The 18,485-nt window shown below is 45.9% G+C and overlaps 1 protein-coding gene across 1 annotated transcript in view; it reads left to right on the top strand.

Annotated features, from left to right (window-relative positions):
* The first annotated feature begins 4,431 nt into the window (after positions 1–4,431).
* The window catches only part of acvr2aa (activin A receptor type 2Aa), a 30,166-nt gene continuing 16,112 nt past the window's right edge, over positions 4,432–18,485 (top strand). Inside the window, exons 1-3 of the mRNA XM_084688648.1 lie at positions 4,432–5,650; positions 14,091–14,307; positions 15,537–15,646. Of these exons, the coding sequence (XP_084544774.1) occupies positions 5,596–5,650; positions 14,091–14,307; positions 15,537–15,646 (382 nt within the window). The 5' untranslated portion in view covers positions 4,432–5,595. The remainder of the gene's footprint in view (positions 5,651–14,090; positions 14,308–15,536; positions 15,647–18,485) is intronic.

Below are 18,485 nucleotides of genomic sequence, written 5' to 3'. Positions count from 1 at the left end.
AGGTCTGGTCGGATCTGTGGCTAGCAGCACAACTTACCTTTAACATCAGAGGGCCTCCTCTGAGGACACGACTGGATGTGGTCACACTACAAGCTCCCAGAGTCCTTCAGGGTCTCCCCGGCGTCCTTTAGGCTAAACTGTGTGAGCCAGGCTTGTGCTTACACTCATCTGTCTATTATGGGAGCCCCTAACCTGTTACAGACATTGGCACTGCACAGTACTGCATACACACGCCATCTCTCTCTCTCCCTCTCTCTCTCTCTCTCTCTCTCTCTCTCTCTCTCTCTCTCTCTCTCTCTCTCTCTCTCTCTCTCTCTCTCTCTCTCTCTCTCTCTCTCTCTCTCTCTCTCACACACACAGACATACACAACTGCAGACATACACTTTCTCTCCCTTTCTCTGTTTCACTCTCTCTCTTTCTGTTACTCACACACATGTACACGTAAGCGCACAATTTGCTACAGCGGGCGAAGAGCACTCGAAGGTTACGTAAAAGCAGCCTTTTGAGCAACAAGAAACAGCTTGTGAGGACAGTCTTCATTTCAAATGCTGTTCCTGCAATAACCCCTCAAGCACTGTCTGCCTGAAGTACAAGTCCCATCGCCCACCCAATTCCCTCTCCGGAACTCCTCCTTCCCTTGCGGCATACAGAATAACTCCCCACAGGCTCAACGTCTTAGCATGATGTCTATCCCTGCAGGAGTCCTTGTTACTGTGGGTTGCATAACATATGAAAGAACTGTGCTGCTGAAGTCAGAGACTAAAGTGGAGCTCTAGAAATGTTGGTTCGGATGTAGACAATTCAATAAATCGCTCCCATGTTACCCCGCTCCTCATTTCCCTTCACTTGCACCCATCACGGCCCGTATCATATTCAAAACCCTGGTACTGACTTTCCGAGCGGTGAACGAGACTGCACCTGCCTACATCCAGTCTCTCCTCCAGCCATACACCCCCACCTGCCACCATCGGTCTTCTTCTAACAATCGTCTGGTGGTCCCCCACCACTCAAGAGTGCCCGCTCCCAATCCAAGCTCTTCTCCTGTCTGGCCCCCCAATGGTGGAATCATCTCCCCACCTCCATCAGAGAAACTGACTGTCTCCCCACCTTCAAAAAAAGGCAAAAGACACACTTGTTCCGGAAGTACAACGATACTTAAAAAAGATTTGTTGGATCCAATGTTAGTTTATTTCCTCCAGGAACACAATGACACTTATTGAGGGACTTGTTGCACTTGAGGGTTAGTTGTAATATTTAACCAACCAATTGCACTACTTGTACATGTTGTAAATTATATTATTGTTGCTTGCTTTCCTACAGGTACACTTCTGCACTTTTGAGGTTCATGTTGTTTATTTTGTAATTTGTTCAAATTGTTCAAATTCAAATTATACAAAATAAATTATAAAATACAACCCAACCCTATTCTATCCTATTCTAATCTATGGGGGAAACCCACACGAAAATGCTCAGTTTATTGCAGTTATGACTTCCAACATTACACACTGTATTGATTTTGCATGCCTATTTACAGAAAGCTATGGGAACTAGGTGGAGGGATATGCCCAAGAGATGCCAGTTAATTCAGATGATTTTAAACAGTTGCATTGAATGATTTAAAATCTATTATTAGCCACTATTGGCTTCCAAATTTGCTGCCATCAACAATTAGGCTACCATGTAATTAGATGATATGGCTATTACCACACACGCACACACACACACACACTTGCAGGTATAAAGACTGCAGTAGCTAACGTCAGGGAGGATGAAGATTAGAGGAGCAGATGTGTCATTGCTGCCCAGGTTACAAGCCTAATCTGCTAGCTCCTCTTTGTGACATCCAGTATCACGCTCCTCACATTCTCTCTCCTCCCATACAGAATCCCGCTCCTTTTCCTCTCATCCAGTATCATGCTCCTCTCCTCAGGTATCACATTCCTCTCCTCTCTCCTCTCCTCTCATCCAGTATCATACTCCTCTCCTCAGGTATCACATTCCTCTCCTCTCTCCTCTCTCCTCTCCTCTCATCCAGTATCATACTCCTCTCCTCAGGTATCACATTCCTCTCCTCTCTCCTCTCCTCTCTCCTCTCATCCAGTGTCACGTTCCTCGTCTCTCTCCTCTCCTCTAGTATCATGCTCCTCGCTCCTCGCATCTAGTGTCATGCTCCTCACGTCTCCTCATAACCATGGCGACATCCCATAGTGCCATCCTAAAAGTCAACAGGTCAAAGTTCAGAGGCATTGCTGTCCCAAGGGAATAGGTTACGTGTTGTCCTTAAGGACTGTGTGTACTCCAATCATTTGCTAAAACGATGAGAAGCCGTGTTTGATACAGTGATTGTCTGTACCATGTTAACTGTGCCAGTGAGATAAAGACGGAAAGCTCTTTGACAATGCCATGTTTGTCTTACTATGAGAAAAGGATATCCTTGCCGTGTGCCAAGGCTCAACATTGATTTAAGAGGACAGCATGTAATGTGATTTACCAGTGCTTAAGCCAAGTAATTACCTGTGCACAAGGAGAAGAACAACTTGGTACAAGTATGCAGGCTTAGCCCTAAGTATAACATTGGTTAGAGGTTACATTTACATGGACTTCAAAAGGACAATTCCTCTAAAGAGAAGGGACAAGAACGTCCATTTCAGTATTAAGGTGACCTGGCTGATATTGTTCTCATTCAAGGTGTTCCAGTCCTTTGGAAATGAATTAAATGCTGTACTGAGTGTTATGATGGCTAAGAGAGGTTATTGCTGGGAAATGGTAATTAACTTCATGGTAGAAGCTTCCTTTGCCCGTTCAAGGACGTTCCCCTTGACAGGAAAGACACACTCCAACAGATGCATTGCCAGTCTGCTGACATCTGCCTGACATCTCTCACGAACTCTTTGAAATCCATCTGGATAATCTCTTGCACTTTTCGAACTTTGATTAAAAGTTAATGAGCTCACAAGGAGGAGAATGCGAAGCATGATGGGAATGCCTACCAAACATCCCCTCAGCTAAATACTGCACGTGTTTCAGTAAAGTGTTTGAGTGGTGTTTAGTGGGTGGACTTACTAGTGAGTGGGTGGCCCAGTAAGGAATGACAGGTGTGAAGGATGGTCTAAAGTCCTTCTGGTTTACGATAAGTGTCCAGTATGTATGTCCTCAATTAGTGAATGTCGACTCAGGGTCTGCCGTTTCCTGGAGATTATTATCGTCATTCTACAGGCTATTAAAGCCATTTAATTCATACATTTAAGCAAGTGACTGGACCTGAAGACCAACAGTTTAGCACATATTAAGTGATAGACATATACAGCATGTTTGTTTGTGTTGAATATCCTGTCCTTTGTCTTTTGTGAATATTTTCCATTGTTGCTTTTACCTGTCCCAAGGTCAGCTACAGCCACAGAGGCAGTAATCTTGTGACAATGAGGTCATTGTTCAAAAGATGTAAGAATCTGACAACCCAGCAACATCCAGGAACAAGTTATCTCACTTCTAAGTTATGTTTAAGGTTTCTGCAGATAGTCGCAAGTTCCAAACTTGTATTGGCTTTCTTTAGAAGAAGCAGTTTGTACCTCTCCACAGTCAAATAAACTAAATGATTGGTAAATATGATCCTCAGTGCTTAATGCATTCTGGACTACTTATAATGCCAACTGAATTTCTACAGTAATGCAGCAATCTTCAAATTAACAGAAGATTGCTTTTCATATTTTTAATCCGTTTACAAAGGCTGTCAGGCATTTTGGATGGGCTTAAATTCCAATCTCTTGGACCAATTCCCTACTTTCTATCCGGGGAATTCCAAAGCACCTATAGACATGCCTAAACATACATTAGGTTACCTGATATGCCCAAAATAATAATAATCATGATTAGCTACGACTTTTGTTTTCAAATGGCATATATCGCAGCAGCTGTGAATAGAAAAAAATATTAGACATCATTGCATACTCAGATTTTGGGGGTTTTTAGATCACAGGACATTTGTGGAAGTCGGAATATGATTCACCTAAGCATATTGAAAACAAAGGTCATGTTACCTTATATAAAACCATTATAGGCGACGTTAGTTTATTTTTGCCCAAATCGTGAAAAAAAAAAAGGTGTTCATTAAGGACTCTTTTGGAGAAAATCAAAAATTGAGGTTTCAAATTCCAAAAACATGCTAAGCTTGATTATCATAATAAATCGATACAAATAAACTGCGCGGGTGGTTATGATCAACTCTACTGTAGCCCACAGGTCACTGTAATCTAAATACACACAAATTCTACAGTAACAGTGGGCGTTAAAATGACCTGTCATTCATGTGTCACAGGGTACACACATTCCTCACAGTATTGGTAGAATGGTAAAGACTTTAATCTTTTCTCGTTCTCGATAGGACAGCATTCACGCCAATCACAGTTTTTGGCAACGTAGTAACAGATGAGTGTGGAAAAAACAAAAACAATCCGTGCTAGCAGCCATCTTACGTACAGTCTGCACAAGGCGAGGGAATGAGATATCCGCTGGAACAGTTTAAGGAAAATCTATTCCTTTTTTTCAAGGATACTCGATTATACGACACCGTAACTGAAGATATTTGTGGCAAGTCATTTAGCTGACGCAGTTGTTAATTTTTATCCACATCTCCTGTTTAAGCGCGCTAGGAAACCGACTCCAAACAAGCCCGTTCACTAGCATGGAAGCTAGCTGGAAAGCGATGGATTCGTGGCTGCCATCATCAGCGTAGCTATCTCCTTAGCCACACAACCCTATCAGGAGGATGGACTGTGGTGTATGTTCACTGAGGGGCGCTAACTGTAGACTATGATTTTTTGATGTGCAATTTATTTTGAACACGGTCAGATCTGTGTGTTCTGGACAGTGTTGGAGTGTGGAATTCAGGCAACCGTCTGTCAGCTTCTCTTCAGATTGATCGCGCGTGATTTGGGAAAAGTGGAATGTTGATTGCATGAAACAAGCGAGTGGAAATTTCAGCATTCAAGCAACTCGGGTGTCCTGCTAAATTGTAAATTACTAAATGCAGGTAGAAAATCGTAATCAGTAAGCAATGCCAATAATCCTGGACCTATGCAAATACGAGTAATGGTAACGGTGATGCTATCAATGTCCAGTCGGACGAGGCTTGTATGTTGTTGAGTGACCTGGATACATCCACTCAATACATTGCATAAGACAGTAAAGCAACTTCACCCGCCAGGCGTTGTACATTTTTTAGGCCATCCCGAAACTTTGAATGAATTATGAATATGAGTACAACGTTGCATTGTGTGTAGGGAACCACAGAGTTAGAAAGTATACTAGGTAACTGGTTAGCTACCAACTGGACATCGGCATTATCTACAGTTTTTTTTCTTTCTCTGGGGATATTTTGAATCACAGAGACACGATTCATTGCCACAAACTGAGTTCAACACGCCAAGAATCGCAACGAGGATGTTTTCAAAAGCTCCATGTGGCTGGCTGATCTCTCAATCAGTCATCTAATGCTACTGCTATAAAAAGGTGCTCTTGATAGGTTGGACTTTAATCCCAGGGAATCGCGGCTCCAGGATTTAATCTAAATAAAGAGTTTTTGTATTTGATCGACAATGGGATCAGCAACAAAACTGGCATTCGGCGTTTTTCTCATCTCGTGTTCTTCAGGTGGGTCGTCAGATATGTACTTTACAATTTTAAAACGTTGATTGCATGCTTCAGTCATTCCACCTATAACGCTGTACTGATTATTTCCTAGGGGGCGGGGACAGTTCGTTCAAATGCATTGCCCTTTAATTTAAAATGGTTTATTGTATGAATGATGCGCACTACTATTTATGTATAATGTTTTAATCCTGTTTTATACAACCTGTCTTGTCTGTAAACTAACAAAGGGTCGCATACTGATCTCTTCATATAGTAGACCGAGGCCTATGCAAAGCCCAAGCAGCGTGTTCATTCAATGGGGGAGAGGGAGAGTATATATAATGCATACGGCGCTATGATTAATGCATTGTGGGCTTTGCATGCGATGTCAAAGGTGATGCATATTTAAACAGGATGATTCTAAATGCAACTCATCTCGGCCACTCTTAGATTCTCATAAGTATAAGATGCATAAGATTCCAGTACAAAAAATCGGGGATCGGACACTTGTCTATTCACTTTAAAACCCTGTAACTGGACACTATATCACACAGATGACAAATGTAAATGTTGACATGTGCTAACAGTGATTTCTCTATTGGTGATTACCTCAAAACAAAATTCCCCCTCTTCTTATAGCTTTGAGAAGCTTTTTTTCTTGATCTATAACTATCAGTCTAAAAAAGTCCCCCCACAACTGTACCGAATCAACAACAACAAAAAGAATGCATGGTCTTGCAGTCAAAGCTATACGTTGTCAGTTTCTGTGTCAGTGGAGCCTGCCCTTATAGAAAGTCTTCCATCTGTGCTTATCACTCTTCACACCATACTAATTTTTTTGCACAGGGTTCAAAGACTTGAGACATGTCCTCGGATTCAGAGCTCCCTTTACTTATCATTAATGAAAGTGGATTGTGAACTGGGCCCAATAATCTGCACGGAAGATTTGATCAATCTGCTGGTTTCCCCCTAGGCACAACCTCCCTTCCAGTGCTGGGGTTTGACCTCAGCAGAGAATGAATGTCACATTCCTCCCCTCTGTGTTACTGTAGTGGATCGACGCCGGGGTTATTTTGAGGAAGTGGCCATTATTCAGAGCTAGCGCGTCGGCAGTTTGGAGGTTGTTTAGGCCGTTGTTGATAAGCCTGGCCTTTGGAGTTTGTGGCATCGTAGGAGGAGGTTTGTGTGTGCGTGCACATGAAGACTGACAAAAAGATCCACATGGGTTCTTAGCAGGAGGAAAGAGGAGAGGTAGTTGGCTGTCCTGAAAATACTCCACATGAAGGAATGGGTAGCTATGATCTGCAGTTTTAAAGACTAACATACTTGGGGAGAAAGGCAAGATGTGTCCTTCAGATATTAAAGCGTGGTGACTGCTGTATGCACCCGAGCAAGTTTATCATTTCTTTCCTTTCCATATGCACCCTTTGTGGCTCCAAAAGAAGGTTTAACACCTTACCGAGGCATTTGAGGTCTTGATGTGTTCATCTGAGATTTCCAACCTTATGAAGCGTGTTCCCAAAGGTCAGGCCTGGATTTGTCTGTCCTCTCTGCCTCAGCACGAGAAGACCAGGGTCATCTTCATCCCCACCAGTGTCCAGGCAGGGTCTTTAATCAGACTTCCCAGCTGGAGACCATTAGAGAGCCACTCCACGTCTGTCACAAATCCTCCCACCCCCCAAAACAAATATACATCTTTTTTTTTATGTAGCAGAAAGATAATAGCGTACTAAACCCCATTTCCATCTTTTGGTTCACTCACAAAGCAATCCATACTGATGGTAGCTTAGAAACCCTTTAATGCATTAGTTGAACTGCACATTTATGAGGGATTAGGGTGATTTGTACAATGCATAGGACCGTGATGTAATTCTCAAGGGGGCTACATATGTTCTTATCTGTCAGTGGCATAACAAAGGGGGTGTCATTAATCTTTTTTGAAAAACATAATTGATATTTTTTGGGGTGGCTGAGGGGAGCTTTTGTTTTTATTGAGTTGATACCCCTGTTGTTTTTCCTAGTGTCATCAACACAAATGAATACCATTACTCAACAGACAAGCCAAGATGAGCCTGGATGTCAAGGTGGTAGTTGTATTCTGAAGGGGCCAGGACCAGCTGGTTTTCCAGCTGAATTTGCTCGCAGGACCTTAGCTGTTTCACATGTAAATTTCCCCACACATCGCACAACAAAAGCCCACCATCCCGCCCTCGCCTCCTATCCTTCTGAATTTTAAGCAGTCCCTCTCTAAAGCTATAATTATCGCATTACCTTGGTGGCTTTTACAAGTGGGGCTTTTAGAAGAACACAATTAGAATGTGTATTGCTCATTACCGAGGGGTTTCTTGGTCAAATTGGGTGAAGACGCCCTTCATTATAACACCCTAACCTTATAAACTGAGCAGAGCAGTGGCGCCATGGTCTATTCTTCATGTTGTTGACTTCTGTTAATTGAGTAAATGACACCAGTCAGGGAGCAGGGTGAAGTCAGGTCCTGTTGTGATTTGAGTTCTGCTTCCTAACTGCCCTCCCTTAACTGCTTAAGGCCCCGTCACACCATAATGTTCTGTTCGACGTTCTATGACGTTAGAGGAAATGTTGCTAATTGTCCATGGTCGCTGGTATAGCGCCAGAAGAGCGTTGTGTGGACGCTGGTGACGTTGGTAATCGTCGGTGATTGGCGGTGCTGGTCCAAAAAAAAAGTTTTGAACATGCACAAAAGTTCTCATGGAGACCAGAGTTCTTCAACGTTTAATTTTAAACGCTGAACAAGCTGAAGAACGTTTGTGGAACGTTTGACTAACGTTGCACGCATTTGGCTATCGTTTGTCAGTCGTTGCTAGTCGTTACCCAAGCGTTACTTGGTTGTTATTCATTGTTTGCTTCGTTTTCATCGTTTGCTTTCGTCACACGTTGTTGCGACCTAGTGACACGTCATCATACGCTAATAGTTTTCAGGGGTGTCTTACTTAGTCGCTGTTACACGCTCATCATGCGTCAGTCCTACGCTAGTCATGCGTTATTGTCACACGTTAGTCATACGCCAGATGTGTCCACCTCGCCCTAGAACGCTCGAAATTGAACGATTAGAACTTTCAGAGAACGTTGACCAGAACGTTATGGTGTGACGGGTTCTTAAGACAGGTGTATTCCTTGGTGGATATAGGGATTTTTCCACATATGTTGATACATTTTATTCATGCTCAGGATCCTTCTTCTTTCATCCTGTCTTATATCAGCGGGTGAACATGCCTCAACAAGATTCATTAATGGGACTCTGCTGTAGCCCCGTCTGCATTATGTAGCCACCTGCACCAAGCCCTCATCTCATGGTCAGGTAGTTTCCTGGGGTGTGTTTTCTCGCCCACAAGCTGTAAGGGTCCACCCCTATGTCTGAGAGTAGGATCGCTTGACCGGAAAAATACCTGGTTATGTTGACAACTGAACCACCATTCCACTACTTGCATGCGAAAGAGTTGCCACAACAACACAAGCAGCAGTACAGAGGGCTTTTTTGTTGTTGTTTTAGGATCGTTATCAGGAGTCCAAGAATGTGTTTGATGAAAGTGTTAGTCTGAACTGGTTTCACAGATGGAAAGCCATCAAATGTAATTGTATGAATGAGCTGTGAGTCTGGCCTTTTAATGGCACACCTTTGGGTTTAAAGTGCCAACCTCATCTCAGGACTGTTTTTTTTCCTCTTCTGTGTCTTGTGGCTCAATGATGGTTCAGGCAGGAGGACTCAGTATAGTATTTACTTGATACTTTACTTCAACGGTGCAAATACATGATTGTAATACTTAATTTGGCATAACGGTTCTGCTCGCCGCGGCTCCCTGCTGCACCCAATGGAGACACCGTCTCGACATCCGAGCAGCGGCGCATTCCCACCTGCGAAAGTAAACACAGAACCAAGAGTGGAGGCCTGGGAGGCGGAGGCAGCGGATTGAACAGAGCTTCCCGTGTCGCACTAAGCAATGCGGAGTGCAACGATAACCTGATGAAATAGCCCGCCCTGCTAAGAAGTTGTGCCCCAACTGCGTGATATGACGAGTTGCTAATGACACGCTAAGTCTCACGTCTCCTGCATGAACCAGCTCCACTTGTTTTTCAACAGCCAATATAGTGTTGCAAGTCCTAGCATCATGAATACATGAATTATTTATATTACCCAGTTGGTGCCGAGTTCGCCTTAGAAAATACATGCGCAGATTGTTCTCAGGTGATTTACTCAATACTCGTTTCATTCCTCAGGTCTGTGAGAACATTCTGTTCATTTTTAGGCCTTGTTGGCTCAAAGGCTTTTGGCCAGAGCTAGCATGGAATTTTAAGCGCTCAGCAGATCCACTTCCACCAACCAGGCCAATGCAGGAAAAGCATATGGAAGGGTTCTGTGGATTGATAAACATCCACGAGAGGAGATGAGCGATGTACCTTCTAAATGGAAAACCGTTAAAGCTGAACTACTCCAAAGGACGACCAGATGTTGGCTATGTGACATTTTTTGCCCTGCTGCTGACGAGCCACTCCGGAGAGTCCCTTAGACCGCCAGGCCTTTGTCTGTTCTCAGAAATGGCCCAACGTGGAGATGAATTTGGAGAGATCTTAATCTTGACTGGAATGTCCAGCGGCCTCTCAGACTCAGCTCCAGTTACACCGCTCATCTGTCCGTAGCACTGCTGGAACGCCTACTTACCTCCACCAGCAACTAGGTGGTAAACATGCCCAGCTTCACGTGGAACCTCCACCAGCAAGCACCACCAGGTCCTCCATTAGCAACTAGGTAGTAAACATGACCAGCTTCAGCTGGAACCCCCTTCCTAGTCCAGCCCTCCTGCAGCATATTTTACAGTGAACGTTGAGCCCGTTGGGGCCTATGAGCAACTCAGAAAGTAGGATTTTACTCTGTCAGTGTCGAGCAGCCAACATGCGTCATAGCGGTTCAGTAGAATTCCCTTGAAGCAAGGTATGCTGAATCGAGGTAATCTGGAGGTCAAAGTACTGAGAGAGATAAATGACAGGCAAAAGTTCAACGGGATCTTTCTGGAGACCTGGTCTACCTGAACCCTTGGGTGTCTACTTCCCTCCAGTGTGCACGTGTAGCCTCACGTTTCCAACTCCTTTCACGTCATCAAATTTCAAGCCGGTCAAAAATTGAGATTCTTGGCTGTTTGGTGCCATGTACCATTGCTGCACTGTATGTGTTGGAATGGGACTTTGCAGTGGAGAAAATAGACTTTACAGTAGATGTGCTCAACCATGTCTGTAATCAAATGTGTTGTGAGTAGTGGTGCTATTTTTAACATTTCACTTGTTGGGGAGTGCTTCATGCACTGTGGGGTGCAGAACAAGAGAAAGTGTATTGCTCCCCCTCACCCCCCTTCATCTAATCCTGGCCAGGGCTGGACAAGATAATCAGAGTCTGCAACAGACTTGATGAGCTGGCAAAGTGGGGCTTTAAGCTGTCTTTGGTCAGGCCCGTTGTGCTACAATCACAAAAATAAAAAAGCAGGAGACAGTCTTCAGTCAAAGCACTCACACAAAATCCTGGTTTGTCCTCTGGTTAAATAATTTTGGCATTTTTAGTTTTCATCCCCAATTATGAAGCTGGCTCAGAAAACAGCGCTTAATGAATTTTGCGAGAAGCTCTGGTTCTTTTGACAAAATCTTTCATTTCAATTGGCAAACAGCTGAGTTATTTTGGAGCAAATTGGAAAGTAGTTGTATTCATCCCTTATTCACCTCAGAATGTGTGATGTCTGTCAACCAACCACGTCTCACAATTCCACAATGATAAATACATGAATTGTGACATTTGAACAAGGGCCCCTTTTGTGAGTTATGTTTTAGCGTCTGGGTCAATTTGTCTCTTTTGATTTGTTGGCCCAGATCTGTTATCCTGTTAAGGAGATCTCAATGCCTGATGCTGCATCTTGAGAGCCGTCTTCCTTGCACCCTGGCCTGGCAGTGACAGGAATTCCAGCAGATACTCTGTAATCCTGATAATAGCGACTTGTGTCTCCAGAACTAATCCTTTGGATTTATACCCACTGAGGGGCAATTAGCAAATTAATTCCCCCCAAAATAATTTTCTTCCTCCGTGCCGCTATGCACTCCACTGCACCATTTGTTTCCTAACGAGGCGTTCCTTTTGTCTTTGTTTGTGTTTCGCTGAAATGAATATGAATGAAAATGCGAGGGCTGATTTGGACCGGGTCCACGAGTGATAGAGAATGAGTCTAAATGCACTTATCCTTGCAGAACGCAGCTTCCGGGCTGTTCCAGTGCATATATCTACTACACTGCTCTGGTGCCTTCAGATGTTCTGAGCATGTTTACAATGTGCTGCTGCACAAGGATTTAGCTCTGAACCATTAGCTTGGACAAAACAATCTCTCTTCAGGCTCAGTTACTTCTATCGAAGCTCATCAGTGAGCTGGTAGTTAACACCGCATGATGAACACGCCAGCCCCTGGGAGCCCTTGGAAATGCTAATGGGAGTCATCGTATCCCCCAGTCCGGTTGGTCTGGCACGTGCAGCAATATTAAAGAGCTTCATCCTCCCTCCCTCGCTCGTTTCCTTGGCGCCAACTGTCTCATCTCAACCTGCATGACCAGTTCTAGAGCCCTGGCCTGGGGCTTGGATAGTCCTATGCTGGCACTGCGTAGCTCATAATTGATAGTCAGCACAAGCATGGTTGTAGGTCTTCCTCCTTGTCGTACACTTGTGGAATGAGGAACTCTAGTTTTCAGTTTTTTTTATGTAGGAGTATTATAACCCTGAGTCAAGTAACTGACAGTCACCTTTTACCCTCCCCACCCCCAATAACAAATGGTACTAGGCTGGATAGAATAATTTGACCACGCATGCACAAAAATCACTCATCAGATGTCCACAACAGTTGAACTATCTGTGTGAGTGTGTGAACTGAGTGTGTGAACTGTGTGTGTGTGAACTGTGTGTGCCAGTTGCCTGTGTGTAGTTGCATATCTGCGGCTTTGCTTTTACAAGTGTTGTCATTGTCAAACCCCACCCGCCTCATCCTTTGACTAAGTAAGCCTGTTTTGTTGGTCAGTGTCACCACTTGAGTTTTTGAGAGGGTTTAACCACAAAACCAGCTCTTGTTGTTCTTAAACCATATGGTGCCTCCAGGCGATGTTTTGCTTCTGAAATGTAAAATCCTCTCATTTTGTTTAGATAAGTATTAAGTCTCAAGGATTATACTCCATAAGAGAAATGATTTTGTTTGGCCTTTTTGGTGTTGGATATAAGGCGTCTAAGTTTTCTGTAAGCAGTAGTTAGGCCCTCAGTCATGGATGAATAGGTTAGGGTTTGACAGAGTTGTTTGAGTAACTTGTAATAAGCTTGGAGAATGTTATTTCACCCTCAGCTGTTTGCTCTTTTCACTGTTTCAGTTCTGAGGGTGTTTATGTTGGCTCCTGGGCCAGTTCATCCCCATGTGTATTAAGGGTGGGAATCTTTTGGGACCTCACGACTCGATTCAAATTGATTCTTGGAGTCGCGATTCAATTCACAATTATTATATTTGTCTGACTGAATCGAGATTCATATGTGAATCATTTTCCCCCCCCACCCATAATGTGTATCTAAACCTTGGTGACAGTAAGAGGGACATAGGGGATTTGATGTGCTTCTACTTTGAGCCATTTGCATAACTCATGGAACTACTGTTCCACACCTGAACCTAAAACAAGATTCAACAGCGCTGGGAATCCAACAGGGAGAATGCTATCAGGTTACCTCTGGACCTGGGCAAATAGTTAATAAATCATATCACGATAAGCCGTTTTCCTACACAGCACAGCCTGCTGTTTGAAGACTGCCTCTCCCTCCCTCCATCTCCTTCTCCCTTCCTCCCTCTATCTTGTGTTCTGTCTCTCTCCCCCCCCCCCTTTCTATGTCTTGCTCTCTCTGTCTCACTCCCTTTCTGTCTTTCCCCCCAGCCTCGTTCCCTCCAGTGGCTCTCATCACCACTGGTTAATTACAGGACTACTGTCTGTCGGGGCTATTACACTGGTGACAGACATCTCTGTTAGTGATCACTACTGAGACCTTTGAGGCTCCCCTCACAACTCCCCTTCCCCTTCTTTATCCTTCACCATAGTCAGGGACGCAAGGAGTAGGCCTGTACTATTGTGAGTCCTGTAGTAGAATAATCTTGAACACTATGCCATCCTGTAGAGCTGTCTGGGTCTAATGGTGGATGTACTGCAGAGCAACGGGCCAGTGAACAGTGTTGATCATGCACAAAGTGTCCCTCCTGTGGTACGCTTGGTCACTGGATATGTTTTGCATTGAAAATCTCTTTGTGAAAAAGGATCTGTAATCCAACCTGAAGCTATTTATCCTACCTGACAGTTTGCTTGGGGGGGGGGGTGGGGGGAATGTTTGGATCCTCGACCATGATCTCTGACCCAGAACCTGCCTCGTCTTCCTCAGGCGCCATCTTGGGCCGGTCGGAGACCCAGGAGTGCGTCCACTACAGCTACAACCCCACGGACTCCGCCGACCTCCGGGGGAACCGCAGCGCCATCGAGACGTGCCACGGCGAGAAGGACAAGCGGCGGCATTGCTTTGCCACCTGGCGCAACGTGTCGGGCGTGGTGGAGGTGGTCAAGCAGGGCTGCTGGCTGGACGACATCAGCTGCTATGACAGGTACTGCTGGAGCCTGGTGCTGGGAGGTTGTCAGGACGATGTGTATTTGTCATGGGAGTATCAGTGTACTGGAGTCAGGTGGCTGAGCGGTGAGGGAATCGGGCTAGTAATCTGAAGGTCGCCAGTTCGATTCACGGCCACACCAAATGACGTTGTGTCCTTGGGCAAGGCACTTCACCCTACTTGCCTCGGGGGAATGTCCCTGTACTTACTGTAAGTCGCTCTGGATGAGCGCGTCTGCTAAATGACTATATGTAAATGTAATGTGGGGTGGGTTATGTGGTTTGGCACGTTGATATCCACTGCACACGCAGCGCTTTCAAGTGCTTCAACTTCAGCCCTCTTTAGTTGTGAAAACATGTTATTAAGCCGGGCTGTCCTGCCCCCTCCCCCTCCTCACACCATTCTCAAAAACGCTCGGCGTCCCTCCGTGGCGTGCGAGGGAGCTGCCAGAGTGCGTCTCTGCGCTAGCGTTTGAGAGACAGGAGGGCTCTTGTCTCAGTTACCTGGCCGCTCTTGTCTCGGCACGTACGGAAACCCGTTAACCCCCCACCTGCAGTAACCGGATCGATTTGTTTTTGAAGCGTGGCATGCCGCCACGTTATTACTCAACTAAGTACAGCAGGTAGCCTGGCAGCAGAGCAGCGTGTCTTCGTGCCCGACATGTAAACAGGCTCCAACCGGCACGCTCCCCCTCGCTTCTCCTTTTACAAACAAATGGTTTGCCTTCTGTTTACCACACACCACCAAAGGTCAGCCAGCAATCCTAAAAGTGAACATAGTCAACTGACAATAGATCTTCTCCTCCTCTCTTATTTTTGTCAACTTTATTGTTATATTCTTTTACGGCTCTCTACGTCTTGGCAAGGTTTTAAAGCAGAGAATGGGACTCTGCGGCAGAAAGCTACATGGTAGCGTAATGGTTTGTCAACTGAAATGTAGCACACAAAGATACCTAATGTACAGATGGTGCTTAGCTCCCAAGGTCAGTAGAGTAACTTCAAACTCATTTGAAAAGTGCAAGTATGACAGTCTTCCAAAGCAAGTAAAAAGAGAGAGGGGGTGAGACGCTAAAAGATATAAGGGGGAGGAGAGGGAGAGGAGGGCAGAACGATAGGGGGGGATGAAAGAGGGGGACAGAGAGAGGACAAAAAGAGAGTTCCTTTCAGCCAAACGGCCATGGTCGGGAAGGCTGCCATGTTAACGTCATCCTCTGCTCTCCTCTGCAGTGCTGAATGTGTTGAGAAGAAAGAAGCTCCGGAGGTGTTCTTCTGCTGCTGTGAAGGCAACATGTGCAATGAGAAGTTCTTCTTCAACCCCGACCCACAAACCGTACAAAGTAAGTGACCCAGACCCAAAAGCAGTAGATTTAAGCTGTGTTTGCGTTCACGGGGACAATATCGAGGGCTTGGAGCAAAAGGGGTGTAACAGACATATTTGGCGAAAAATAGTTTTATATCATATTTTAAAGGTCTTGATGAGTTCTATCAAAATGTCAAAAGAAAATGGAATACTTATGTGACGAAAGCTGAAAACATAAAGGCGAAAGTGAAATCGTTCAATTGAGTTTGGAGCAAAATGAGTCATTGTAATCGTTGATATTTCTTTTGTGTAACGTCAATTACTTGAAGCCTAATCTTTACAAAAAGTACAGATTGCTTAAATATGTCGTTTTTAATGAAATAATTACAATCAATCAGAACATTCTGAATATGCCACTTGTGCCCCTTTTGCGCCAAGCCCTTGATATGTAGTATGTCTGAATGAGCCCAATGTGTCTCAATGGAGAATGCTCACCTAAACGTACCGCTGGTATGACAGCAGCTAGATGGTAGAATCACGCACACCAGCTCCATCTTTGCATCCAAACTGCCGCTCCGTCGATTAGTGTGATTGATCATTCAAACCTGGGCTGTGTGAGATCGACCCCGTCATTGGGCCCTTTGGGCAGGGGAAGAGTGGGCTGGGAGAGGCGTGTGGCGTGCCCTGTGTCTCGGCGCTTCAGGGATTGCTGTGTTTCAGATTACAGGGGCTGATCTGTCCTCCTGTGGAGCTACCAGGCCTCCCTCTCAGCAGAGGGGGGGAGGGCTCTCTAGCCCTGGGCTGGGGCCAGACCAGTCTGGATGTTCTGGAACTGGAATGACGACTGTTTGCTTCTGTGCAGTTATAGGCTATAGCTAGACCTTCACGTTTAAAAAGCTGCCCTTTGTCCATCGTTCAGTGCTAGAAACCTGTTGGGATGTCCTCGTCAGGACAGTGAGGCTGGTCTCAGGGGCTTGCGGGATCGAGGTCAGCCAGGGCCTGCGGGGGTTCGGCCAGAGACCAGGGGCCCTCGGTCTGAACCACAACCCAGGTCTCTGTGGAGAGCACTTCCTCTGCAGATCCTATCCTGTCTATCTGCTCAGAGAAATCTCCCCCCACACTCAGTTTGTGGGAAGTCGTCCTGTTGTTGTTTTGGCTCGTCGAAACTGCTAGATCTCGTCGAGCGAGTGATATCAAGGGTCCAAATGTGGCCGTGTGTTCTTTGCGTTACACAATAGGGGTGTGTTATGGCTTGGAGGAGGAGATGGCTCTGTAGATGGAGCCACTCGGCTGCTTACGCAACCCTGTGTGGATCTGAGGCTGGCAGGCAGGCAGAGGAACAGGCAGGCAGAACCTGCCTCTTTCTCTGCCTGCCTGCCAGCCTCAGAGAGGGAGGCCGAGAGGCAGGCAGCGAGGCTGAGAGGCAGGCAGCGAGACAAAGGGGCAGGTAGGCAGAGAGAAAGGCAAGCAGAGGGACAAACAGTCAGGCAGAGAAAGAGACTGACGGGCAGGCAGGGAAAGACACAAGCAGGCTGAGAGGCAGGCAGGCAGACTGATAAGCAGACAGAGAGAGAGACAGGACGGCAGACGGAGACACAGGAAGCCAAGAGAGCCAGAAAGGCAGGGAGGTACAAAGGCAGGCAGGCAGGCAGCGGCATTAGGAACTAACTAGATGTGGAATGCCGGCATTTACAAGAGGAAAGCACTGTGGCCGCTTAGTGTAGCATTGAGCGATCCAAGCTGTGACGTTCTCTCTCTCACGCCACACACACGCTCAGACACGCATGCATGATGCTCTCTCTCGCACCACACACGCACGCATGCATGCATGCACGCACGCATCGCTGCTTTTTTTAAAACCTAGCAACAGGGCCTATCTGGGGAGCCACGAAAAGGATAGAGGAGAGCTGGGGATGGGGGAGGGGCATGAAATAGAGGGAGATGGAGAGCGAGAAAAGGGAGGACGGGGACATGGAAGAGAGGGAGTAGCAGAGAGGTAAAGAGAGCGTGGAGGGGAGGATGGAGCAAGAGAGCAGGGTATGGAGGAGGGAGAGAGAGCAAGAAAATAAGGAGAGAGAGAGGGAGGGAGAGAGAGAGGGAGGGAGGGAGGTGAGGGAGAGAGCAGGGAGAGAAAGCATGACCCGCTGACCAGAGAGTGCCTCCATGGCAGAGTTGTGTGTGCCGTGCGGTGATCCTGATGCCTGAGGGTTGGTAGGGGGAGGGGGGTTAAGGCAGGAAGTATGCAGTACTCAGAGAGTAAATGGGCTGGAGGGGGGTGGTGCTGCCGTGTTTTTCAGCTCAAAGAGGCTAATCCGGGTTCTTATCCCGCTCGTAGCTAAAATTGAGCTCTGAGCAGAGAGGGGGAAGGGAGAGAGGAGAGAGGCGGGCTGAGAGAGGGGGAGGCGTGGGGGAGGGGCAGAGCAGAGATTGGGGGTTGGGCTGTGGTGGCATGACAAAAAGCACAGTGCCCCACTGTAACCACATCAGTCACTAACTAACCACTGTAACCATGTCAGTCGCTAGCTAACCACTGTAACCACGTCAGTCACTAGCTAACCACTGTAACCATATCAATCACTAACTAACTACTGTAACCATGTCAGTCGCTAGCTAACCACTGTAACCACGTCAGTCACTAGCTAACCACTGTAACCATATCAGTCACTAGCTAACCACTGTAACCACGTCAGTCACTAGGTAACCACTGTAACCACGTCAGTCACTAGGTAACCACTGTAACCACGTCAGTCACTAGCTAACCACTGTAACCATGTCAGTCACTAGCTAACCTGATTGATTTGTCCCATATATGATCTCCCTTGTCCCGTTTATTGACTGCTACGCCGATCTAACCACTGACTGATACAACAGCAACA

Source organism: Hypomesus nipponensis, chromosome 23 (assembly GCF_054491055.1).
Source record: "Hypomesus nipponensis isolate SF chromosome 23, ASM5449105v1, whole genome shotgun sequence".
NCBI classification, from domain to species: domain Eukaryota; kingdom Metazoa; phylum Chordata; class Actinopteri; order Osmeriformes; family Osmeridae; genus Hypomesus; species Hypomesus nipponensis.
Note: the sequence above shows the minus strand (reverse complement) of the source record. Positions and strands in the feature narration are given on the sequence as shown.